The sequence below is a fragment of the Vidua macroura genome, chromosome 2, assembly GCF_024509145.1.
Source record: "Vidua macroura isolate BioBank_ID:100142 chromosome 2, ASM2450914v1, whole genome shotgun sequence".
In the NCBI taxonomy this organism is placed as follows: domain Eukaryota; kingdom Metazoa; phylum Chordata; class Aves; order Passeriformes; family Viduidae; genus Vidua; species Vidua macroura.
In genome coordinates, this window is record NC_071572.1 from 70,929,767 (window position 1) to 70,956,042 (window position 26,276).

At 38.9% G+C, this 26,276-nt stretch overlaps 1 protein-coding gene across 1 annotated transcript in view; it reads left to right on the forward strand.

The window, feature by feature from the left end:
* The first annotated feature begins 190 nt into the window (after positions 1–190).
* SLC22A15 (solute carrier family 22 member 15) overlaps positions 191–26,276 on the forward strand; it is a 31,491-nt gene continuing 5,405 nt past the window's right edge. The window contains exons 1-10 of the mRNA XM_053969671.1: positions 191–277; positions 12,792–13,004; positions 16,150–16,282; positions 17,284–17,448; positions 18,918–19,047; positions 20,756–20,971; positions 22,324–22,464; positions 23,209–23,294; positions 24,739–24,859; positions 25,719–25,791. Coding sequence (XP_053825646.1) covers positions 191–277; positions 12,792–13,004; positions 16,150–16,282; positions 17,284–17,448; positions 18,918–19,047; positions 20,756–20,971; positions 22,324–22,464; positions 23,209–23,294; positions 24,739–24,859; positions 25,719–25,791 — 1,365 coding nt within the window. The remainder of the gene's footprint in view (positions 278–12,791; positions 13,005–16,149; positions 16,283–17,283; positions 17,449–18,917; positions 19,048–20,755; positions 20,972–22,323; positions 22,465–23,208; positions 23,295–24,738; positions 24,860–25,718; positions 25,792–26,276) is intronic.

The following is a 26,276-nucleotide window of genomic DNA, read 5'->3' on the forward strand; positions in this document are numbered from 1 at the left end:
GCCGCATCCCGGCTGCTCTCCCGGAGCCTGCGCATGAGCACTGCATCGCACCTCCCTCCCTTCCCTCCTCCTCCCTCTCCTCCTGCTCCAGCTCCGCGAGGGCCCGGCCGCCGCTCCGCGCCCCGCCCCGCCCCGGGAATGCGCTGCTCGGCGGCCGCTCGTAGGAGCTGCGCGGCGGGCGGGGAGCGGGATGGAGGTGGAGGAGGCGTTCCCGCTGGTGGGGCAGATGGGCCCCTATCAGGTGTACCTGTGCATCCTGCTGGCCGTGCTCCTCCAGGTGAGAGGCCACCCTTCCCGCCCGCTCTTGTCCCGAGGGGAAAGCGGTGCCGGGAGGGGGATGCTCTGGGTGCGGTGGACAGCTGTTCCCAAAGTGTTGGGTGGATGTCCCTGCGGTGAGTGCTGCCCGGTGCGAATCTGGTGTGGGAGGGCTTCTGCTGAGAGCTGCTGGTGGCACTAACAAGTCTTCCCCTCTGGGTCTGTCGTGCAGCAGCGTGCTGCGCTCCTGGAACACTTGGTGTCCTGGTGACCTCTGCCCAAAGGCAGCGCTCAGTTCTGCAGAGTGAATTTGGGGCAGGCAGCTGATGCTCTCTGTGCCGCATTTCCTGGGCGGTTACACCTTGTGCCACTCGTGGAGCACATTAGGAGCTGATCAGGTGAAGGGCTGGCTGAGGTTGAACTGAGGTTTCCGTGACCTGGGCTGGAAGACGTGGACTTCTGTAAGAGTCTCTGCTGGGAATCTTGTGCAACCTGGAGTTAATGGACTAGACTAGGAATTTCTAGGTTGCATGTGTCTTGATTGTCACTGATAAAGTGACAGGTGGCCACTGATATCTCTGTGTGCAGAAGCTCTCCTGTAACCAGTTGACAGATGATGTTTGCTTATGGTGTTTTGATTTGCCGTGCCTTAACTCTTAGAATAGAAGGGCAGTGTCTCTCCGTTAGGTATTGGATGAGGCCCTGCATTTTGGGTAGTCAGGTTTGTGAAACACAAAGCTGGAACTCTCTTAAGTTTCGTGATAAAAGTGGAGTCCAAAATAACAGTAGAGTGCTGGAAGAGAACACTCTTCTAGTCCTTTAGAATAGACAGACTCTCTCTGGAGGGAGAGTTTCAGAGACTGCATGTGCAAGTGATGTGCTCTGCAGCCATATTTGTCGCCTTTCAATTTTGCTTCATCTTTGTGCATATTGCTGTGAGGACAGGGAAGGAAGACAAGAATAATACATGTAGTGTCACAGTCAGGTGTAGGACTGAAGTACGGTATGAATCTTACAGAAGTCTGGTTTACCCCATGTTAGCATGGGTTGTTGGGTGAATTGTCATGAATTCAGCTAAGCTGACAGGTGCTGGCTTACTTCCACTGTGGAAATGTAATAATTGCAGGAAGGAAGAGTGAAACTTCAATGTCCTCCCTCCTCTGCTGACCCATATTTTGTACTAATGAAGAACTTCAATCATGGGCTGTGAGACTGAAGATGTCTTCTCCTGGCAACCCCTACGTTCCCTAGACTGACCAAAATATTCAGAAGCTTTATGAGATGACTAAAAAAAAATTGAAATGCCCAGTCCTATTGGATGGGAACTCTATATTTGGTTACAAAGTTATGATGATAAACAGCAAAAGCTTTGTAGGTTTCTATTTCCTTGTACTATTTTTTTTCCTTTCTTTTATACTGATTTAGCTGATTAATTCCTTAAAATTAGGCATTGATTGTGCTGCTGACCAGCTGGCTAGAAAATGTATATGTTCACTGAAGATGAAGAATTAAGGAAACAATAGTTCTTCCAGTACTGGTCATTTTCTGCAATGAACTGCAAACCATGACAAGTGCTCTGTGTTTCCAGAATTTTTAGTATGGGTCCTCTGTTCTGCAATGTTTGTGTTTGTTTTGTTTTAAATGGATTAACTTGGATTTCTCATGGGAGAAGTAAACAGAAGGATCTTTGCAAATCCTGGAACTAATTCAGAATAACTTAAGAAGAAACAATAGCAGGTTTGCAGGTCTGCTTTTTTTCTTCTTATGTTATCTTTAATTGTTGAGCTGTACCAATGAGTATCATCCTCTGACTGGTAGGCTTTCTTTACTTCAGATTACATTACTTCATGCAGGCACAGGAGTCTATAAAGAGTTTAGATGTGAAGCTTGTTGTCTTTCAGTTCATGAGTAGATGTGGATTTATTCATCTGGTTCCTGCTTGGGTGGTTGATTGCTTTTTGTGTTCCTTTATTGGTGCCAAGTTACATAATGTGTCACTGGGATGTGTGAGAGCAAGACTGAAGGCAGGTTCCACGACTGGTGTTAATCTTTTGTCTTGTTTATCATCCTTTGGAGAATGGACCTAAAGGTAAGTAATGTATTTGTGTGTATGTGATGTAGAATGTAGATCAAGGTAATTGTGGGCTCCTGTAGTGGATTAGATGCAGCATATGACAGCAGAATGGGAGCTCCTGGTAATCTATATCACTGGCTGTGCCATGATTATTCCATTTTGTTGCTAGTTTCCTTCTCCCTTTCCATGTGCTCCCTCAGCTGGCCTATATTTTTATGTTGGCCTGTTGGTATAAAAAATATTTCTACATTCTTAAAGGTAAGACTACCCAACGTGTGAAAAATACTTGTCTGCTTTGTCAAGTCCCTTCATCTTTGTAGCCAATATCCAGAGCTTAGACTCTGTGCTTTCCCTTCCCAGTAAGATTCCCAGCAAGTACACTTGCTTTCCTTGTAGGCTTTTATGCTTTTTCATCTCTGCATGTTATTAATCACCTTGAGTTTCATACTTTATAAGTATCTTCCTTCATTTTAGTGGGGTTTTTTAAATATAAATTTCTACAGTAAGCTATTCCACCAGGTAGCCTTAGTGATACGCCAGTGTATCTGGTCTCTGAATTCTAATTACAGACATAGTTTAGATCACAGAACTTCTTTGACTCAAGCTGTACCAAACACTTCTGTCTTACTAGGGGTGAGACTTGCCACCCCTAGTCAATGAGTCAATTTTCAGGTAAGCTTGGGTGAACTGGTACTTGATATGTGGAATGCGCTTACTGACATTCTGGCAAAAACCTCCAGGTTGCTTCTAATTAGAAAAATGTTTTTTTATGTTATCAGTGTAAAACTAGATTAAGTGTGAGTCTTGTGGGCTCCTTCTTTCATCTTTCCTGGTTTCTATTATTCCTCTGCTACCTGCTGCTGTTACTATATAAGGTATGCCTGGCTTATTCACTACCAAGTTAATAGAAATTTGGAAGATTTTTAGGCATATTCTGTAGCAATGGTTGCTAACTTTATAATGGACTGACAACAGCTGACTGACAAAAGAGAAATGTTTTTCCAAATGACATGGAATTACAGAAAGACTTATGTGAAGAATGTGAATATTGACTAATGACGTGAAATTAAGGCTGGATTAGTCTTGCATTGCTAGTGTATCTTTAAGAAAGTGAGGAAGAAACAAAGGGAGCTGATAACCCTTAAAATACTTAGGACTTTATTTTGAGCTTAAAGTACTTGATACCTGTTGATTACTGGCAAAGTTGTTGCAATCTTTTGAAGAAATTATACTCAAGTATTATTAAAGAATAGTCTTTTGGTGTTTGTTTAGTGTGTGTAGCAACATGAAACAAAATCCCACACCTTGATCAGATGCTTGAGAGCACACAGACATACTTAAAAAGTTTCTTTGTCTCGTGGTTCAACATATCTGGTTGAACAAGTCTGGCCTGTGCCAGTGAATTGGAGCTACAGGATTGCCCAAGCCCAAACTGAGAATGGAAATGTGCTCTTACTGTATCTCTACTGAAAGGCTTTAAAAAACATGGTAAAATTTAAAAGGGAGTTCTTGTTTGCACAGCTGAAAAAGGTTTTGCTTTAAGTTGAGTAATGTGCATTGCACAGTAATATGGATGATTACCAAGGGTGGTTGTTCACATCCATCTTAGGAACTCCTTACTAACTGAAGGGAGGATGCAAAAACAGTTAAGATAGTTAAATCAAGTTGCTTGAATTATACCTTTGCCTTAAACTGTGTGTGATGCATTGCAGCTGTAATGAGTGGTGTTGCTAACATCACTTTATTGTTGACAACAATATCATGTATGACATGTCATTACAATATCCAATGCAGAAAGATGGTCTTTAATCATCCCATCTGCACAAATGTTTTGAAGGAAAGCACATTCTGGGGCATGTGGTTTAAATAAGGCAGGCTCATTCCAAATCTCTAGAAATAATTCAGAAGAAATAAAGTCTGTCTTCATACAGCATGCAGATGTGATTCCCTGTGTATTCGTGCTTAACTGTTTCTTGACATTTCTTATCTATGCCCTGTACATACTCTACCTCTTTTAATGGCATGAGACATCACTCTGTAGTTGCAATGACAGTAATGAAATACTTGGTCAGAGAATCTTCTTTTAATACTTACATTTGGTTTAAAACTTTCCTTTGAACCAGCCAGAATCGATCAGAATTGATCACTGAACATCTTATTCCCAGTCCTTGATGATGTATACTGTTTGGACTTTATCTGATTAGGAAGAGCAAAACAAATTGGAAATGTAATGAACAATTTAAAATTAAGAAAGGAGAGGGATATTTCACAAATTACATTACAACTCTGGTATAGTGTGCTGCAGTTTTTCTAGGGGCATAATGACAGGTATGGTGTTTATCCAGAGTTACTTGCACTGTAACTTAGACACAGGTCAGGTGTAAGTGTCTGTAAGGTAAGTGAGCAAGGTGGCAGATGTAAAAAGAATTTTCAGAATTTCTTTTGAGTTTGATTACCTCAATGTTTGGAGTTTTTTCTGTATGTGGGAAAAGTATGAGTTTTAAATCTCTCTGATTCTCAATAAAGCAGAATGTATGGCAGACATGTGCAGCCACTTCCGTGGAGGAGAGTTTTCAAATGTGGCATGAATATAAACATAAGAAGTAGGGACCCAAATGTTTTTCCTGAGGAAAGCTTTGTATTCCCACATATTTTTGTGCAATGTATCCTACTCAGAACATGTTTATGCTGAAGGATGGTGTTGCTTTCCATGTAAACATGATGAAGGCTTTTAGAGTACTTGCATCACTGCATATAAATCCTTGTTCTGGTATAGCATACTCCTGTTTGGGAGGACAAATAAATGAGGTAGGTGTGAGTATGTAAGCTATTGATGCATAAAGATGTGCTGCTACTCATTTAGCTAAGAATATTTCCATCTGAAAGTTGATGGAACTGCTAAGTTTTTAGTAAACTACCATTTACTTCAGTCGAGTGGGGGGAAATCTTTCAAGGAAAAAAAGTAGTTCCTGGTTCACACATGACATTTGATTTCAGTGGTGCCGACCAACAATCCTTGGTCTCTTTGTCCTTCTTTCAGATCCATAACTAACTTCCTTAAGAGAGACAATCACCTGCCTTTAATGTTATTACATTTATAACCTTAAAAATATGAATGCACCTGATGCATACACTACAGTATTTTCTGCAGAAAACCTGAAATAACAATGTTGGGCTGTGGCATGCCTTATTAGCAGTGGGGTCCTTAACTCTCAGATATAGTGCAGAAGCCTGGATACCAACAATTGCTTCCTTACTGATTAATTTTAAAAAGCTAACATGCTTCTGTTTGTTTTTTTCAAAAAGAATCCCTAGTGGAGAGAAGTTAGGAATACGAAATCAGCTGCCTACACCTTCATCTTCTCTTAAAGTTACGTTGTGTCTTAATCAAACCAGTGCATAATTCACATACATTTATCTGCAAGAGTATGGTCAGAGCAAGTTGAGGTAGAGGAGAAATGTGAGCTGTAACTTCAAGACCTTCCCTTCTTTAGCTGTATCTGAACTGCAAAGCGCGTGCAATTGAGCTCATATTTAGGTGTTTTAAATGCCAGTTGCTGTATGTTCTTGCATTTTTAATGATCACAACATTCACTCTGACACTAAACCATACATTCTGTGCATGTCTATCTGTATAAACATCTCTACTCAGCTTCTGCAATTTAACCTAAAAGGCTGACTTCAGCTTCTGTGCAGTTCAGTCCAAGAAGATGCCTGTTCAATGTGCTGTTGTGAAGACCTTAACAGAACTACTGCTGATGGGCATAGCAAGAAGCATGAGTTTTGGGAGAGGCACAGAGCAGACATTCTGAAGGCTTACCAAGAGCGGGAAGGTAGTAGTGTTCTGCCTGTTTAAAAAAAAAAAAAAAACAAAATCCAACTCTTTTTTTTTTTTTTTTTTTTTTTTTTTAAAGGCTACATGGTGTGTAGAGTGAAGTTGTCAGAAGGAACTTGCTCCGGGGGTATTTACTAGAGCTGTGGCTGAATGCCTTGATTTTTGCAAAGTCTTTTTAACAACAGGGAATGCAAGGTGCCTGCAGGTACAGTGTCAATAGTGATTGTCATCTTTGTATGGGCTGTGGGTAAAACATAAAGAGATGTTTTCAGATTAATAATAAAGTTGTTATTGCATAGAATGTTTGGTGCAATGGTATTTGGACTCAGTGGGAGCTGAAGCCATCACATCTTCTGCTATTTGCCTTTCAGTCTGGCAAACTACAATCCATCTAGCTAATCTGTCCTCTAAGCATCCTTGAAAGAGTAGCCTGGGAGTTAACAGACATAATTCTACTGGGTAGCACACACTATGGGTTAAAAATATTTGTATTATGACACATTATCTCCCCTTCTTTCTTTCCTGCCCCTGTGTATACACAGTCTCTAACTTCCCATGTTTTGTAGGCATTAAATTACCTGTGTTTTTCCACTAGCAATATCAAGGCACTCCTCACTGACATGTCTCCATTTTAGAAGCTTTAAATTCCTTTCCTCTTGGGTGAGAGAATTAGTAGGTGTGTAATTGAATTCAGAACAGTTGTTTCCCACTTGCATGAGACAGTTGCTCTTCATTTCTGATAAAGTTTTGTGTTCTCAAATGTCTTCGTTGTTTTAACTGGAGTAGTTAATATAACTGCTTCTTTAAGACAGTGCTTCTTGTGTATTGTTTACATTAAGTAAAACCTGTTTGCTTTTTCCAAGTGTTAGCCCAGTGGGACTGGAGTCCCTCTGGAGCAATAACATCTGTTTTCTAGGTCTCGTCTGTTTACAATATGATCTCTGACTAGGTTTGCAGTTTAACCTGGTTAAACGTTGTGTTTTCCTAATCGTGGTGGGCTCAGGGTGAAAGGGTGTTAAGAATTTGCCTTGGAAGGCTCAATGAAGGTTTTGAGATCTTCATGTAAGGAAAGATGGAGTGACTTGTTTGTATAGCTTATAAAACTTCGTGGTGTGATGTTTAGTTGCTGGTGTCTTAAAAATATATAAATACCAGACTCCTTTAATATCTTTTAATTTGTAGACCCTTGGCATACTTCCTCCTGAAGAAGTTATACCCTTTTACAGTAAATTTAAGAGTGCTGAAACAGTTCTTAATTATTTTTTCTGAGCCTTTAAGAAATAATTCATGGAATTCTGAGGCCTGTAGGCTGTAAACTGAAAATCAGTGGTTTAGCAAGTTCAACAATGAAACGGGAAAAATGTATTTTTTCAGTTCTGGAGCATCATGTTGCTCTGAAATAGTGGTAAACAGAAGACATTTTTCAGTTTAAAAAACCCCATAAACAAAACACAAGTAGATCTTCATTGCTTACACTCAGACAGGTCCTTAAAATGAATAAATAAATGAAAGTAGCTTATACAAATGTCAGCATTGTCTTTTAGTCCAGATACTTAAACAAAAACTTTGCAAGTAAGCAATAAATTAGCAAGTTAAATGCTTTAGCCAAGGATATGCTTTTCTTATAGTCTTAGCAGAACTGCCTTTCTGAAACCAAGATGCTCACCCAGTATTCCTTGGCAGTGTCCCAAAATGTCATGCAAAGATGAGGACTTTGATCTCTTAAAATACTGCCTGTGACTCAGATAAGTTTTTAGCCAACATGGGCTGGAAAGTATGGAGAAAAAGAGGGGCAGACATGAAACACAGTCCTGCTTGTGGAAACAGGACTAAACCCTGCCTGATACTTGCCAGCCCACAGTTCCTGCTTTTTTTTTTGCCGGCAGTTGCTGACTTTTTCATGTGACCCTGTAATACCATTGGGATGGTCCACTTCTGGGCTGCTTTATTATATTAATACACTGGAATAGGAACTTACAGCACTTCTTTGCTTTATTCTTTTCCAAGTCCTTTTCCGCATAAGAAGAGTGGAGTGGCACTTCTGATATGATATTGGTGAAAGTATGTAGCTGGCATTTGACTGAGGAGTTGTGGCACTTGATTGCACATTAATGTAGTTTGATTTCCTCAAATGTTCCTATTGAAGCAGAGGTAGTATTAATAGTGCTTTTTGTAATTTTGGTTCATATGTATCGTGTTGGTTCTTTAACTTACCAGTCCGTGAGCTTTCTTTTGACTTGTGTTTCTAAAGACAGAAAAATAACACTTCCTACTTCATGTTCAGAGACGTGTCAGCCTGTGATGTGAGTGAGGGTGCTGTGTTCCTGTGGCCCTGTCAGACAAAGGGTATGTACACAGGAGGTGTTGCAGAAAGCATGTACAATGAAGGTATTTGCTCTTCAGACACCAAACACGTGGAAAGTAAAGCAGCCCTTGTCTGTGTATGGCAGCAGTCACCTGGCTCATGGACACCCAGGCTGAGCAGGAGCAACAAACCCCTGCTGCTGCCACTGCCCACCAAAATAACACTGAGCATGAAATAGCTGAGAGGTGTGTGTTTGGGTATTTTGAACAGGTGGGGTAAGCTAGAGGGGCATTTTCCACAGACCTGTAGGAGGTCAGGCTCTAAGACTTGTGGTCTTCTGTGTTTGTCTCCATTGTGGATGTTAAAGAATTTCTAGAATGAAATTATGTAAGGTTTTGGACAGACTTTTGACTTTTTGCTGTAGATTCTGGAGGCCAGCAGTTTTAGGCTTTAAAACTCTGAACTGTGTGGGTTTTCTCTGTTTCTCTGCAGAAACCGTAAGTTCTTTCAAAATATGTGTCTGCTCTGTCATTGGTAAGTCGCAGGTAATAACCAACAGTGGTTACATTCTGCATTGGAAGTGATCTGTCAGAGTGGGTCTGGCCTTGGTGAGGAACTGAGATGTCATGTTCTTCTGCACATGGTGATTCTTTGCTTTAACTACGACAGCTTTTCCTTCTGTCTTACGGTGTTCTCCCTCTTCCTGTGCCACCAGAAAGGGAAGGATACTTTAATGGAGGAATGTGTTGTCAGCAGCAAATAATAATTTTGCAGCAAGAAGATGTTGTAGGGCTTTTCTACGTAGGAGCTATGGAGGAGAAAAAAATAATGTGGATTTAAAGCCAAATCACCCTTTGGAGATGACTTGGAGCAGATGAGATCATCAGATTTTCAAAAATTAGGTTGCCCTCCAGCTTTTCAGCTGCTTGTCATGGGTTCAGAAGAAATTACTCCAATCCTGAACTGTAACCATCTCCTTATCAAAAGCTTCTACCAGAGTAAGGTCATTCATTGTTCTTCCTTAATTTCTATCTTTCCTCAGGGTGCAGTTTTAATGTTTCTGTATTCAAAAGGTCAGAAGTTACTGTCTTACTCATTATTTTGTTGGGCAATGAATGCTTCAGCTGCTACTTGTCTAGAATGACCAGGCTAGTTGGGAATTGCTTATGAGCTGAGTAAAAAAGGTTAAAAGCTTCTCTTCCTAGAATTGAGGTCTTGCTTTTGTTTTTTCATTTGTGCTTCATAATGGGTAAATTATGAGGTCTAAAAGAGTTTCTTAAATTATTTTTGTGCTTATTTCACTATACACAAATGAAACTTTGAATTCATTCTCCCCTTTCCTTGCTATTGGAGGTTCTGTATGTTTCTTGGATGTCATTTATTATGAAAACGAACATCCAGAAAGCTGGTCACTTCTATTAATATTAGTTTTAAGTTTTTTTCAAAATCTGTTAGTGAAACAGCTTTGACTGGCTAACTAAAATTCCTTCTACTTAGCAGGGAATGTGAAAGTTTACAGGTTATTAGGGCATTGCCTTTTAATAAATCCCCTTACACCACAGTCTTCTAATTTAGGCAGACTATAAAATTTTAACCTAAAGAGAATATTAACAAATAGGAGAAACCTCAACTAACAGAACTCTAAGCATCTCATCATCAATGACTAAGAGCTTGTGCCTTGTCCCCCTGTACTTGGTATTCATCTTGATTAATACAGATCAGTGCAGGGAATTTGGTAGGGCACTGTTAACATCCATATAGAGCCAATTAAAATGTTTTATAAACAGGAACTAAATACTAAATGACATATATTTGACTTCATTTGGGTTATAGAACAAATGAAAAATTAAGGGCTTTGTTTGCCACAGTGCATATAATATAGTAATTTTATATTTTATACACTTGTTATATAATATTCCTATTTGATTTGTTACTTTTTTGTGTTGTTCACCAGTCTGCACAAGTATGTTACTTTTAAGTGCAAGCATTTAGAATTCTTAAGGGAGAAATCTTCAGATTCGTTAACACAACTCTTACTTAAATGAGAACTTTATTTTGTAATTAAGTATAGAGTTTCCTTCATCATGATTTTAAAATCACTTCTAGAAAATGTTTCTGACCTTCAGAATTGTCACTGAATTTTGGGGGGTGTTTTGTGGGCTTTGTTTTGTTTCCACAATGAAATTAATAGGGTTTACTGAACCTCTTACCCAGAATACAAGGCAGGCGTCCACTAGGAAGGAGAGTTTTGTGTCAGCAGTGACTCAGTGAACTTGAATATAGAACAATACTATTTGATAATATCAAAAAACACATCTCCATCTTCATATGGTTTGCTGATTGCACAAATCAATTGAAAGTGTTTCTATCTTTATGATATCCTTAGTTGCTGCACCCACTAGGATGTCAAAAGCTGATTGTTGGGGGTTTTTAATTGAAAAAAAAACAGTGTAGTGTTTCTGCAATCGCTTATTTTTTTCTATTCAGTTTTCTGTAGCTGGTTTCACCTCATGCAAAAATGAAAAGTGTTATGTTTTCCTTCTTGAAACCAAATGCCTTGAGGATTTTGTTTCTTGATCTACTTCAAATATATGCTTATTATTTCACAAGACAAAGGCAAGGATGTTATCACTTAGTCCTGGCACATAATTGTCTGAGTGAGTCAGTGTAGGGGGATGCACCACATGTCATGACCTGTAATTCTAATTTCTCAGTAATTTCAAGCTGTTCTTGAGAGTACTGTATCCACACATCCCTAGCAACACGGTCATTCATTTTTTAATACCTCTTTTCCATGTGATCTTAGTCATTGCCTTCTTTCCCAGATGAGTTCTTTTACTTTTCATTGTTGTCGATCTAGAAATTGTTCTTAAACTCAAATAATAAGTTAACTGGTTTTTTTCCAAATTTCTTCTGATATTTAATGATTTTAATGGAAAAGTGAAAAATAATTATTTTAAAATATATTTATCTACCTCCTGCCACTAAAGTAGTAGCTTATCATGTAGAATACAAAGAGGAGCTGATGGGAAAAATTGCTTCCAGGTAATAACTCAGGGCTCTGTTTTAGTATAGTAATAATTTTCATTTAGATCTGGGTGTAACTCCAGCTGCTCAGCTGTTGTAGAGAACAGAGCAGTATTATCTGATGTTGCATGCATCAGAATTCAGAGGTCCTCAGGCTGCTTTTTTGCACCTATGGTTCTCCCAGTTTTGCGAATTACTTGTGAAGCAGCCTTCTGAGAGAACAAGCTTCCTCTGGATATGTTGTTCCCAAGAACATGGGGAGGAGATGCTGGGAGCAGAGCAAGGACTGTTCAGGAGGTACCTAAGTAGGGTTTGGAGAATGGAGAGGCATGAATGAGGGGTTTTTTATGGAGGAAGGGGTTTGTTTGTTTTGTCAAGAACCACTGTGCCGAGTTCAGTTCCTCAATAAGGGCTTGAGATGAAGCAGTTTTATTTGGTGAGCGTGTGGGGCTGTTACTAGCAATGCGCTTTGTCCCTCTGAAGACTTTATGATCCATCTTCTCATGTGGAATTTGTGCCACTTCTGTGTTCAAACAGGTCTCAAACCATGGGGATTTAAGTGGTAGTTGTAATGTGACCTATGAATGTTCTTAGCAAGCAGCAGCAACCCAGCTCTGGACCAGGCTTGAAATGTCTGGGTTTCCAGGAGTTTTATTTATTCTTTCCTAAACAAAAGCGACTGTTGATCCCTATTTAGACCTTGTGTGTGTCTGTAAATATGTAGGTATATTAAAAATGCGTGTGTGTGTTCACATGGTTGTCTGTGTCTCTTCTAAGAGTAAAACAGGTCCACAGAAGGTAGAAAACCAGCAAAGAATTAATTTTGTCAAAACTGGGAAGGATTAGATATGAAACCATGAGGAGGAGATCTAGTCCAAATACCAAATTAGAGGAGTGAACAACACAGGAGGAAGGAGAGCATAGAAGAGTAATATATTGCATTAGAGAATAGGGTTTTCTCCTCCTTAGCACATCTAATAGCTTTTCCTCTATCCATGATCTGTACCTGCTATGACTGGGAGTTTGGGGCCATCTGACTGAGAGAAAGGTGTCAGGAGGGAAACTTCTTTTCTCTCAAATATCCAACACATAAAAAAGAGCAAGAACCACTTTTGTTAAAGCTGTAGTTCTTCAGTGTGTGCTGTTTGGTAGACGGGCTATACGTAACATTTCATAGTGGTAGAAGGCAAATAAAAAAATAGGAATGTGTTTAATACTGATTCGATCCAGCTGTGGAGGAGACATTGCTTGCATTCAAGCTGAGCATCTCTGATGTTTTTTGTCTTTCATGCCAGCTCTATGTGGCCACTGAAGCCATCCTCATCGCATTGGTGGGTGCAACTCCTCCCTACCACTGGGATCTCCAAGGGCTCTCAGCTAATCAGAGCCATGGTAACCATTCAGTGAGCGAGCAGGGAGCTTTTGGGGAATGGCTTCTGACTGCCAACGGCAGTGAGGTGCGTAAGCACGTACACTTTGGCAGCAGCTTCACATCCATAGTCTCTGAGGTAAGTCTGAGATGTGTTTTGCAGCCTCGTGTGTGAGTAGTAAATCTTACTGAGATGGTTTTGGGGGTCTCCTTGTACTGCGTTTTTCTTGCATACTAATGCATGTTCTGATTAGCACATGAAACATGCTACCTCCAGTTAGAGCCCAGGTAATGTGCTCATGTCTTTACCAGCAACAAAAGCTAGCTTTATATTGCTGTGCAGATCTTGACCAATGTTCTGCTCCAAAACTTCTCACCTTTTCGGTGTGAAGGTTACATATTGCATCCTGCAGCCTGGTTCCACATTTGAGCTGGAATCATGACATTCATTTTACTAATTTGCTCAAAATCCTTTATGGACTCTGAGCTCTCTCTGGCCATCCCCTTGCAGAGCTCCAGTGCACCCATCATGCAGTTAGCAAGCACTGGAGGAACTGGAGGGGAAGTGGCTCATGCAGTCTTTGCAGCTCCAGATACAAGAACATGGGCAGTGGGGAGTCAGGTGGACAAAGCAGCTCCCTCACATTTGATTCCAAAACAAGCTTTGGCTTCGTTGGCATGGCCTCTGTGTTTTTTAAGTGGTTTCTTTCATGGACTAGACACAGTCCCTACAGGAATGATTCCAGACTCTGCACTGATGTGTGCAACACCTGCCCTTCCTGGGTCTGTCAGTATCTGTTAATGTCAAATTTTTCTTTATAAGAGCTCTGAGTGCATTACGTACAAGGTCTAAATGTAGAGCTGAACTGTGGAGTCCAGTGTAGTACCATTTGATAGTTTGTGGCTATTGTCCTGAGGTATTAATGCTGTCCAAATTACTCCTGTAAAGCAGTTTATTGGTTAGGAGCATATTAATAAAAATGGCCAGCTTTGGAATAGTACCAAGCTGTTGTGTACAAAAGGCATTGCTTCTTATTCTCACAATAAAGAGGATATGAGTACTTATGATACCATTTAAATTAAAATTTTAGTGGATGGTGGATTTCTTAAGCATTATTTAAAACTCAGTAAGGTTTTTGAAATTTCTCTGGGGTTTTTCTTTTTTGGTTTTTTTTTTTTTAACTTGCTCAAGAATCTTTTACTCTCTTAAACTTGACAAGTCAGACATGATTGTAGAGCCTAGCATATGACATAGATTTTATACAGATCTTTATACATTTTGGTTGCATAAATAAGAAATGCAGGTAAAGAACAAAGCCTGCTTGAGCAATAAAAAATCCTAAAAAAACTCCCAAACCAAAAAAAAACCCCAAAAAACCCCAACCCAAAGGCAACTTGTCTAGAGTCTGCTTTCTAACTCTTTAGTACGTGTTTCAGTAGAGGCCCATATGAATAAAATCTTCATAGCTTTTCTGTTTCCCTCTATTAAAGTACAGTTTTTATGAATTTGTTAGCTGAATATTTGGTATATTTGGAGGTTATTGCTAAGTATGAACATTTTGAGAGAGAACATGCATATCTGGAGAATATTTCACCACTAATTCATTATTAATCTGATTTCATGATTGATTGTAAAGAAGTTTTTTCCTACATTTAAAGAGGGTGTGTCAGTGCTTAATCTTGTGGCATCATTGATAACATGAGCATTACAAATTTACACTGGAAAATATTCTGATGTAAAAAGCTTGATTTTGAAGCTTCTTCATATATGCTTTTTAATAAACATATATGTAGCATGTTTTTATGTAGAAGAGAAAAGCCTTGAGCTCTCTAAAGGGCTTAGACATTGAAATAAATCTTGAGGAGAAATTTTGCTTTGCAACCAAATTATCCCTTAATTCCTGAATGATTCAGAAAGCATTTCATGTCAACAATTTTCATGTTGGCAGCTTTTTAAATTTTTATACCAAAAGTTAGGGCATGATTCTTGTAGCTGTTATAAAACAAACTGACCGTGTTATTTCAGGATAAAATTAATCACATATGCAATTATTTTACAAATTTATTTTTCTGGGAATTGTTTTTGAAGTCTGCAGACACTTCAAAAGCTGATTTATGGTCATGTGGTTGGTTTCAGTTGAATTTTGTCAGTCTTGGCACTTTATGGATGCATTTCCTACTATTATCAGTAACTACTTTCCTGTTAAAGTAACAATTCAGAATGAAGCACATATAGAAAGTAAGCAAGTTATTTTCTTGGAGCTTATGAATGATGTTTTGTTAGCATCCTAATCTTTGTGAGATTTAATTGCATGGCTCTGTTCTCATGATGAGGTAGTTTATAACTGAGCTTTGAAATAATATAAGCTTTGCTCGAAAGGATATTTAATGAGATTTTGGTAGAGGAAGAGAAGATTATGAGGAGAAGATTACATAGAGTTATTGCAGGGATAATGACATAATCACCAGCTTACCAGCACAGGAAGAAGAGTTGGTTGTCACTAAAAGGAAACATTATCTCAAGGTGTAAGAGGAATAGAAAAAGAAAAGAACAGAAGATGTGGAGTGTTTAGAATATGAAAGGAAATAACTTTTGAACATTGAGAGCATGGCATATTTTCATTCTGCACTTCTGTGGGGCAAAGAATTTTGTCAGGTTCAACTTGAGCCATTAAGTCTATAAGAATCAAACATTACAAGATGTATTTGTATTGGAATTGAAGAGAACTGGAAATGATGAAGTACGCTGTAAAAAAGATGAGTGTGTGCAGAAAACCTGACTAACTTGTCTAGTGCTACCAAAGTATTGCTCAGGGACAAGACAATTCATAAAGAGCAGCATGTGCAGGAATATCTTCAGATGTAAACCACAACTATTTTTTCACAATATGTGTTCTACACACATGCAGTGACACATGTCAATAGGTAGAGCTGAATCTATTTAGGTTAACAGCTCTATGTAAAAGAAGGCAGAAGAAGAGAAAGTGGGAGAAAGCTGCAAAAATTAGAGTATTGTGAGGAATCTGTTCTTGATTTCAGAACCAAAGACTGCATTTGATTTAGGAGAACTACAGTGTTAGTATCCTGCGAGGAGTTTGGGAGACAGCAGTGGGGACCGGTGATTTACTGAATATGATGCTTGGGAGATTTATGAAGAGCTTGATCTTCTTTAAAATTTTTAACATCCCCTCCAGCTATTAGCTGTTGGTGAACTGTTTGGATTCTGATTAATTTGCCTTTTTGCTGGTTTGTTGTTTCTGTTTTTTTCTTCCCCCTCCATCCAGTGGTTTTTAATTGGCAATGCATCATACAAAGTCAGTGCTGCCAGTTCTTTTTACTTCAGTGGTGTGTTTGTTGGAGCCATCTCCTTTGGCCAGCTGTCCGATCGCTTCGGGAGGAAGAAAGTCTATCTCACAGGTAACCCCTTGATAAAATTAATGACATGAAGGCCATTGGCAATGGCCTGAAGATCTGTGGCAGCGGCCCAGTTTCTGCTGAGAACTTGATGTGCCGCTGTAAATCATGTGCTATGATTTTGTTTGTTTCGGCATTCCAATATACTTGTGCCATAGAAGTTGAGACAACAAATCAATATCTCACTCTTCAGTCACCATTTGGATTTCTGTGAGTTATGCCGTAAAATGCTTTCACTTGTGCAATGTTGTGCTCTTGGGATCTCTGCAAGTTGCCATGAGTATTTTTAGTAGTTTTGTAACAGCATTCTTACCTGTATAACCTGTTAGGGATTTGTTGCACCTTTTATCCCCTATCTGCATGATTTAATTTTTATGTATTTGTGATCCTCATACTGTTTTGAAGCTCATAAGCTTTCTAACTGTCCCTGGATCAAACAATATTTGAAACTGCATGTTTTGTGTAAGTATAAAGTTATGTGTCAGTGCATGAGCATGTAGAGTTTAAAGAAATGTTTTATGCTTTTTGTTTCTCTTTGAAGGAACAGCACTTGTTCAAAGCACAAAAAGGTGGGCCTGCTCTGCATACAAACCCACCATGTATTGTCCGCTGGTGATGTTTCTCTTCTCTGGTTTCTATACACTGGTCTCTAAAAACAAGGAGAGATACTTGGTCGTATATTTAACCTGTGGCTTCTGTATCAGGGATAAATATAAAACCATCTTTAACAGGAGTCAGACAATGGTTCTGATGGTATAAAAAAATTGTCTGCTATGAACTGAATTTAAGGTTCAAACTGCAAACTATGTAACAGAAGACCACTCCTGTGTCCCCTCCTTTTTGATATTGACTCTAGGTATTTAAATTTCTTTTCAAACCTGTGGTGCTGGTGTTTACTATGATGGCTTAGGACAGATGCCAGTGGGCATCAAGTAAAGATACCAGTAAGTGCTTCTGTTCTTTAGGCACCCTTCTAAAATCAAACTTTTTGCTTTATTTTCCAGGTTTTGCACTTGACATCTTGTTTGCCATTGCAAATGGATTCTCACCGTCGTATGATTTCTTTGCCGTTTCCCGATTCTTAGTAGGGGTGATGAATGGTGGGATGTCACTGGTAGCCTTTGTTCTACTGAATGAGTGTGTGGGTACAGCCTACTGGGCACTAGCAGGTAAACTGCCTTTATTGTCAGAACTCATAGATTTCACTCTCACACACCACTTGAGGCGCACAAAGCAGTTGCAAATTTAGCTCCACTTGAGCATATCTGTGATCACAGTCTTTGAACTCTGCTTATTCAATATGAACCTTGGACAAGCGAGGTAGATGACTTGGGGCCATTCAGATCTCTGCATCACTCAAGTTGACAAAGATCCAGCTGAAACCTCTCCCATGAATGTTACCAGCTAAATACTCATCCAAGGTTTGTCATAACTGAGCTCTACTAATCAGAATGTTGGACTCTGTTAAACAGAGCCAAGTGTTCGTATGCTAAATATAGATTCTTTCCTTCCTGGCAGTTCTTAAAAAGAAATGAAAAATGTTTTTATATCATAGGAGGATGAGAAAACTGTTGCTTATATATTATTAAAAAAAGTTGTACCATGTAGTAATTACCCTTAGGATTTAGAAGACATAGACACCCTTAACTGTCTTGATTGCTAGTATTGGACCTGTCCTTCAGAAATGTGTGTAACCTGTACTGCTACTGATGCCTTGTCAAGGCTGACCTAGAACAAAGGCTAGATGGAGTTAAAGAATAAAGTAGCTATTTATTAAAAGGCCTCAGTGGATGCACCTTAGGCAGTACAAGAACCCAGCCAGGTCTACACCCAAGATGAACCAAAATGGTTGCAAAAATGGATGACTGGTCATGAGGTCTCTCACTTTTATAATTTCTGATACATTTGCATCAGAACTTACAGCTTTATAGCTTTAGCTTATGAAGTCCCGTCCTTGTTTTTCTCTCTTCAGTTCATGTTGTTTATGCTCTTGGGCCTGAAATTTGGATCAGTTGTCCTTGGTCCCAAGCTAGAAAAGGAATTGTTTTGTCTAGCTATTCGGTGAAAAGTGCTTACCATCCCTTAATATGAAGTTCAGAACTGCACACTAAAGCAGTACAGAATCTGAAAAATTTGAAAGCTAAAACTTAAGGCATCGCTAGAGCTCCAGGGCCTGACTTAGAAAGCCCAAGAAGTGCTATGCTGAGACTGTTTTAAAATAGGGTGTCTTATAAATCATAAAAGCTACAAATGAATACTCTATATATTCCTAAAACTACCAGTTTTTCAATGTTTTGTAGTATTTATTTTTATACATAGAAAGGTTCATACTTATGCTGCATACATACACATATTTGGAATTAGAAGACTTCATTTTTCACAGGGCTTTGTTGGGAGTGGAGGATGTAGAAGGGGTTTTTATTGATCTTTGCAATTAGATGTAAAAGTTCTGCTCTGCATGAATGAAGGACAGGGTGTTCTTTGGCCAAAGAGCTGTGACTCTGCCTGAATTGCTGAAGGAATTTTTGCTAGTAAAGAGTTAGTTCTTGTCTGATCCCATTTGTTGAGATTTACTAATGTTTCTTACAGGAGTGATAATGTTTTGTTTTGTTTTGTTTTGTTTTTAATTGTACATTAGGTTCTATTGGTGGCTTGTTCTTTGCTGTTGGAATTGCCCAGTATGCTTTATTAGGGTATTTCATTCGTTCCTGGAGGACTCTGGCTGTTGTGGTTAATCTGGAAGGAACAGTCATCTTTCTCCTCTCTCTGTAAGTTGTTCAAACAGAGGTTCATAAATAAAGATGTCCAAAAAAAATCAAACAAATAGAGTATCCAAACTATTAAGTCAAGTTGTCTTTCTAGGATGGCATGAAATGATGTAAATAAGGTACTTCTCTCAACTTGTATACCCCCTCTCCCCCACATAGTCTGTGGTTTCTTCGAAAAGTAGTGCTGCAATATCTGAGCCTGTAAGTCTACACTTACTGTGCTGTGCGTGCAGTATTACTGTAGAAGGGAACAGTCTTTAGGGTGGAAGAGAAGAGAAGCACATCCTGTTCTTTAGCTGGTGTATATAGATGACCTAAACTGGTGTGCTATGAGGCACTATGAATACATGATAAAAGATACAGGAATGGTTTAGTATTTATGTGATAACATGATGCTTCTCCTGTGTTTACATAGAGGGAACAGCATCAAAATTGCTTGTCTGTCCAGTCCTAAAAGTGACATGCAAAAGAAAAAATGGGCAGGTCCCTTTAATTTTTCAAATGTGATATTTTTGGAGATAGTAGGGGCTTTGTGAATTTCAGCACTGAAAGCTCTGTGATGCAGTGCGGTCTTCTTTTCTTACATACTTTCTGATATCTCAATCTCAGTAAATAAAAGAGCGAAATTATTTTAGATGCTATTTATACTAGAGGTCTTTTCCTTTCCAACATCTATTTCACTTCAGTAACTCTTTGAATAAAGCTTTTTTGCTCCTCAAAAAATCCCCACAACCCTTTCAAAGGAAGCATCAGAACTCAGGGGAGGGTCCTTGAGGCTGTTCATGAGGTGAAAGGCAGAGATGACACATTGGATATTTCAAAACCTTGAGGTGATGGGCACCCTTGGGAAAAAAAAATTAACTTTCAGATTGATAGATACAACTTCTTGAAGTGAGTTATGCTTGTGATTTCAGAGCTGTGCTCAGAGGCCTATCTTTTCTGTAAGAACAGGGTTTTTTTAAATTCCAGATTTCCCACTGCCTCCCTGCCACATTGCTTAAAAATTACTCAATGTAGAAAATACTATCAGATATGTTCCTTTCTAAGTTCCTTTTTTGGTGAAAACACAGAATCACATTCTTTTAAACTTAGAGGAAAAATATAATTTTTGGTCTGAGGCAAAGAATTTTTAAAAGCTTCTGACCAAAGGCTAAAGTTTAAATTAGGTCTGGAAGCCTGAAAATAATAGATGATGTGTGTAGTAGACATAGTTGGAGTTACAGACCTGTCAAGTGAAGAATGCACGTGAGGAACATGACCTTTGCACAGTTTCTGCCTTTTGTCTGCAGGAGAGAATTTGGCAAAAAGCTGAAAAATGGTAAGTTGAAATTGGTCTTGTCGAAAATGAGAAATGGAACTAGTGGCTCTTACAAAAGCATCCTGTATTACCTGTATTAATGTGTGCCTCCTTAAATCTGAATTCTCCAGAGACAGAATCATAATAATACTGTAACTTGTAATGTTGCTCTTTCTATGTGTGTATATATGTATACACTCTGTGAAATTTCTTGTTATCTAAATTATGTACAGCTTATGTTTTCTTTCAACATGCTTTGTTGCTGTTTCAGTGCATGAATGTTATACCTGAAGGGTTGTTTGAAAACTCTTTATTATACTGAAGTGCATTTCAGCCTTGCTTCTTTAGACAAGTCCAGCCTCACAGAGAAGAAAACCCCTAAAGGTGTCTGTGTGTGTGTGTGTGTTTCAGATTCATTCCTGAGTCCCCCCGCTGGCTCTATTCCCAGAGCCGTCTGAACGAGGCAGAAGATGCCCTCTACCTCATTGCAAAGAGGAACCGCAAGCAGAAATGCACTTTTTCATTGAAACTGCCAGCAGAGAGGAGCTCCAGAGAGGCTGGCAGCTTTCTGGACCTGTTCCGATACAGGATTCTCCTGGGACGCACCTTGATCATGATGTTCACCTGGTACTGGAAATACTTTGTGGGCCCAGCTGTGCTACTGCAACCTCTTTAAGTCTTTAAGCGAATGTGGTGCTGAAAATTGCCTCATCCTACAGATTGTTAGGGACGCTGTACCTAAAAGGGATCCTTTCTACTATTTAAGTATCTATTACAGTATTTCCTTAATACATTTCTAGCAAAAAGCCATTTTTACAGTCCAGTTCTGAGGTGTTTTATCTCTGCATTTCTGTCTCGTGTTTTGAGTCTCAAAACTGTTCTGACCCACAAGGCTGCTGAGATTAGTCACAATGTCCTCCTCTTAGGCCCAGAGCTGTCAGTATCTCTTCACATGGATTATTCCTTGTTTTGTGTGTAAGGAGCCCATTAGCAGGTGGGTGGCCTACCTTGTCTAATGAGTCGACATTGTAGGCAACAGTTCTTAAGAGAAAGTGCTGGCTGTTCCTGCAGTGAGGGGCAGGAGTCGGTGATGCTCCCTCTAGTTACTAGCAAAAATTTAACTCCAAAAGTGCCTGGTTTTTTTCAGGTATCTCGCTAGCCCTGAGGTCTTTCACTGATTCTTTAAAAAAAACCTTATGTGTGACATAAGTATGCAGGTCTTTGGGCATTACTGCTCATGTAGCTGCTTTTATAATTTGGGATATATTTGAATATATTTGGGAAAGATGTGTCAAATAAGAATAAAACAAATGGTTTTGTCAGCATACAGCACTGAGCTTTTTTCATGTTGCTTTTCCAAGTGCTTACGGCAGAATAAATAGTTGATTATTCTGTTCCTTAAATGAGAATTGCCGATTTGCTGCAGAATGCTGCAGAATGAATTAATGACCAGTTTCTTTCCTCTCTGTAAAGACAACTCCCTTTACAGGGGTTAACATGACAATAGGGTTACAAAAGAAAAGTTAAACAGAGTTGGAAAATGAATGAAGAAAACGGATCCAAGGTGTAGAAATTAAAAGACGGTTGAAGTGTTGTTTGAACTGCTTGAGAAATTTGATTTAGACACAATTGGAAAAAGTGTGGATGAAAGTGTAACCTGATAAAAACAAAAGGGACAAGGACATTTATGAAATTATATAATATAGTCATGATTGTATTTTAACTTTATACTGGTTTATACATGTTGTTTGTAAGTGTAGTCTTAAGTTTTACTCAGTAGTAAGTCAGGAATTGGGTCTTTGCTGGGACAAAAAGATTTATTTTCCTAGAAGGCATCATACACTTACAGAGAAACATTTTAGACCTATATACTGAAACACTAGATATAGTTTATAGTGTTTTGTGCCAGACCAGTGCTTTGATTTGGCAGGCAAAGTGTCAGCTCTGATTTCACTGTTTTTTTCTCCTGTCTTTTGCAGGTTTGTGTGCAGCTTGGTTTACTATGGTCTTACCCTTAATGTGGGTGACTTAGGCGGAAGTATTTATGCCAATTTAGCCCTGTCAGGCTTGATAGAAATCCCAGCGTACCCAATCTGTATTTACTTGATTAACCAAAAATGGTAAGTATGGAATTTATTAACCCATTCAGGATTTCCTTATAACTTTTCTCAAAGATAGATTTTCTGTGTATCACGCCTCCTAGCTTGTATCTGTTGTGTGAGGCTTCCCGCTTCAATGTGAAAGTGGCATTGATTTATGTCTATTTCAAATAGCAGTTTAACTTGTTTTCAGTCGCTCACCTCATGGTGAGCCATCCCTCTGCCTTGGGTGAGGTTGATGTAGCTCGGAGGAGCCTGCGCTGCCTCCAGGCTAGCACTAGATAACGTCCTTCCCACCGCTGCCCCGTGATCCCGTCCTCACTTCAGGCACAGAGCTATCCCGAGTCCACTCTGCCCAGGCCATCCTGTGGTCTCAGGACCTGCAATAGCAGTACCTCTGTGAGAGCAGAGCAGATATTCAGCCTTTTCCTGAACCACGATACTCTGGACTATGTGTCTCAGTTTTTGTAGAATTTCATCCCAGTCTCTGCTCTGTGTCTCCTGAGGAGGTTTACAAATGTCACACACAGCGGGAAGCAACCCCAAATCCTAGAAATTGTCAGTCGCTGTGTAAAGCTGGCACTCATTTTGTTAAGTGTGCAGGAGAAGCTTGTTTAAAAACAGTGTGAGAGGAAGCGTTGGTGGAAGATGGAATTCAGAATTCCCAGCTGCAAAGAAAGAGTCAGTGTGAATTCAGAGGGTTCATTACTCTGCAACCCACAAACCTAATGCAGAATATAAACCTTTGTTATCTTTGTATATCAGGTTTGGTCGGAAACGAACGTTGAGTGCATTTCTGTTCCTGGGAGGATTGGCTTGTCTTATTGTCATGTTTCTGCCTAAGAAGAGAGGTATGTAGTTTTTTGTTTCTGGAGTATGTGGTAAGAATTGGTTAAAACAGCATCCTACAGCATATCAATTTGATGGCTGCTGGAAGATGAGGCTCATATGACATATGAGTCTCAATTTTTGAAGCCAGAGAGGCCAACTCATTAGAAAAAAAGAATAAGCATTAGCCTCCCATAGACCTTAGAGAAAACTTGTTAGTAAGGTTTGGATTTGAATTTTTGCCTTTGGATTCTGCCCTTTATTTCTGTTTACATCAGTTGCTCCTTTCCAGTGTTTTTGACATCATCCCAATGAATGATATTTCTTCTAGTATCTCCAATAGCTAGATGATAGGTTAGTGTAAGTAGTACCCCTGCAACTTGGATATATCTCTCTGAGTGGAAGATCAATGTCAGAAGATCTGAAGAACTGAGTGATGGAGCAAGTTTCCATCTTTCCCACACTGCTCTGTAATATTCAAAAGAAGTGTGGTTGTGGTAATAGTAATGTGGCTACACAACTTAGAGCTCGGGAGAGCATTCTGATAAACTTCTGAATTAGGGGATCTTTAAGAAATGTGAAATTAAACATCTCTTGTGTAAAGATGCGCTAATGATAGTTTTCAGATTACATAGCAATTTTTCTTTTTAAAACCAGATAGATAAATTCACCTTGCTTGTAAGATCTATGGATGTATATTACCTTTCATAAAGTAAGAGAATGTTTCAAATGCTTTAAGACTGATTCAAGAAATTAAACATCTATGACAGAGTACAGAATTTGCTCTAGATGACAGTAGGTCTAATAGGTAAAGCTTTTTTAAAGGGATAAGTTTTCAGAATTATTTTGGGTGCTTGAGCATGGACATTTGTAAATATTCTGGTTTGACTGGTACCAGTCACCAAGTATTTCTTTCATGTCATTCCAAACATAAGATGTGAAAAGAGAGGACAGAATTGTGAGACCCCAGGAAATCAGCTGTGTACTGAACTGCCCAAGTCAGGCAAGGGTGATGTGCCTGGGGAAGTGAAAGGGCTCACTGGCCAGAAGCAAGCACCTGTCTTCACTGGGCATGAGCTCTGATTTGCCTGTTAAAAGCAAATAAGCACTGGCTCTTCTGACAAACTAAGCTGGATGGGATATTTAGTGTGATTCTTCACAGCATCTTCCTTCCAAAGTAATAATGTTAGAAGAATATTATTATACTATTGAAATGACAATGAATAGGACTCTTGTTAAAAAAAATGTGCTCACTTTTGGAAAATATATCTGTTATACTCTTCTTCAAGTTTCTGATAGAAGTAATTTAGTATTTAATTAGCGGTAGACTGAAAATACTGAGTTGTAGCTTCAGCTTTTAGATTCTCCACTAGATTCCTTTTCACACCATACTATTGTGTGATTGAAATGATTCGAGGTGTATTGGAATACTCAAAAGCCTTACAAGGGTCACATTTTCTCTCTCAGATACTGGAGTGTTTGCAGTGGTGAATAGTCGCTCTCTGTCTTTGCTGGGAAAACTGACAATCAGTGCTGCATTTAATATTGTCTACATCTACACATCAGAACTTTATCCCACTGTCATAAGGTAACACAAGTTAATTTTAAGTCTTTAATTTTTCTGGTTCTCTTACATTATCATCTTTTATTTGTCTTATTTTTCTCTATCAAATATAGTTTTTAATTTGATTTTTTCAGTTACATATAATGGTTAGATGTAGTTATACATTTGAAATTTTTCCCTTATCATCTTCTCACTCCCTCTTCCATCAAGTTTGCAGTGTCCTCTTCAGACTAACCATATTTTTATGTAACAGTAAAATAGACCTTTAGCTGCTTGGCCTGTTTACAACACCCCTTCTACTAATGAGGATAACTATAGCACTGCAGATACTTCTCTTAATGAGTGCTTTATAAAACCAGACAACTCTAGCATCATACATGCTTAACCAGGAACACTGAAGATGACTGGTCAATAAACTTTGTAAAAGTAACTTGATGCTTCACAGGCTGTTTATGAGCAACAGTAGGGGCAAAAGCACCCCCTGCTTGTGCTGACAGAGAAGACAGAAGCTTCTGCCATATGGGTGCATATGATGGTCAGCCACCAGTGAAACTATACTATGGTGTTTTTCACGAGTGGGTAAATCTGATGATAAGTAGGATTTGAATAAATTAATTTGGCCAGAGTTTCAGACACAGGCAAGATGCATGAACTGAAATCACACTTGCTTTGCCTAGGTGTGTATGTAAAAAATTCTGAATGTAAAGGGGATTTTTACTTGATTTTAATCGCAAAAACCATGTTTCATTCCTGTCTTGGGATGCTTTCAGTTACATTTGACTTTTCTTTGCTAGTTAATGTGCTCAGGGTCATGACTAATGAGTCTTTTTCCTTGCTCAGTAACACTTTTCAAAAGATCAATTATTTTTGGTTTTTCTCATAGGAATGTTGGAATGGGTGCCTGCTCCATGTTTTCCCGTGTTGGTGGAATCATTGCGCCTTTTGTCCCTTCATTGGTTTGTCTGAACTTCTGTTACGTATATTTTTGTTTTGTGGCTCTGGTGTATCAGAGGCATACAGAGATGGGAATATTTGGGATAAATTTCATTTATAAATTAAGATACATAAATTGCCTGTCTTAACAGTATCATGGTAGGCCAAAAGCATTGCAGTATCTTCTGTGTGATTAGAAAAAACCTCTGCATTATTTAATTTAGAAGTTTTATTTAATTTAGAAGAATTTATTTATTTATTTTATTTAGAAGTTTTATTATTTTATTTAATTTAGAAGTTTTAACTCTGTAGGAATTTTGGGACCTATCTAGTGGACCTTAAAATATAATAATTTCAAATTACCAAGATGGTAATGGCAAATTTTAAATCCTGCACAACCAATAGCAAAAGACCCATGTGGTTAAAAGAACTACTGCATCAAAATTAGGCATATGGGCTCAATAACTCATTTTTGAGAAAAAGTTTGTTTTACTGTCAGTGCACTTCA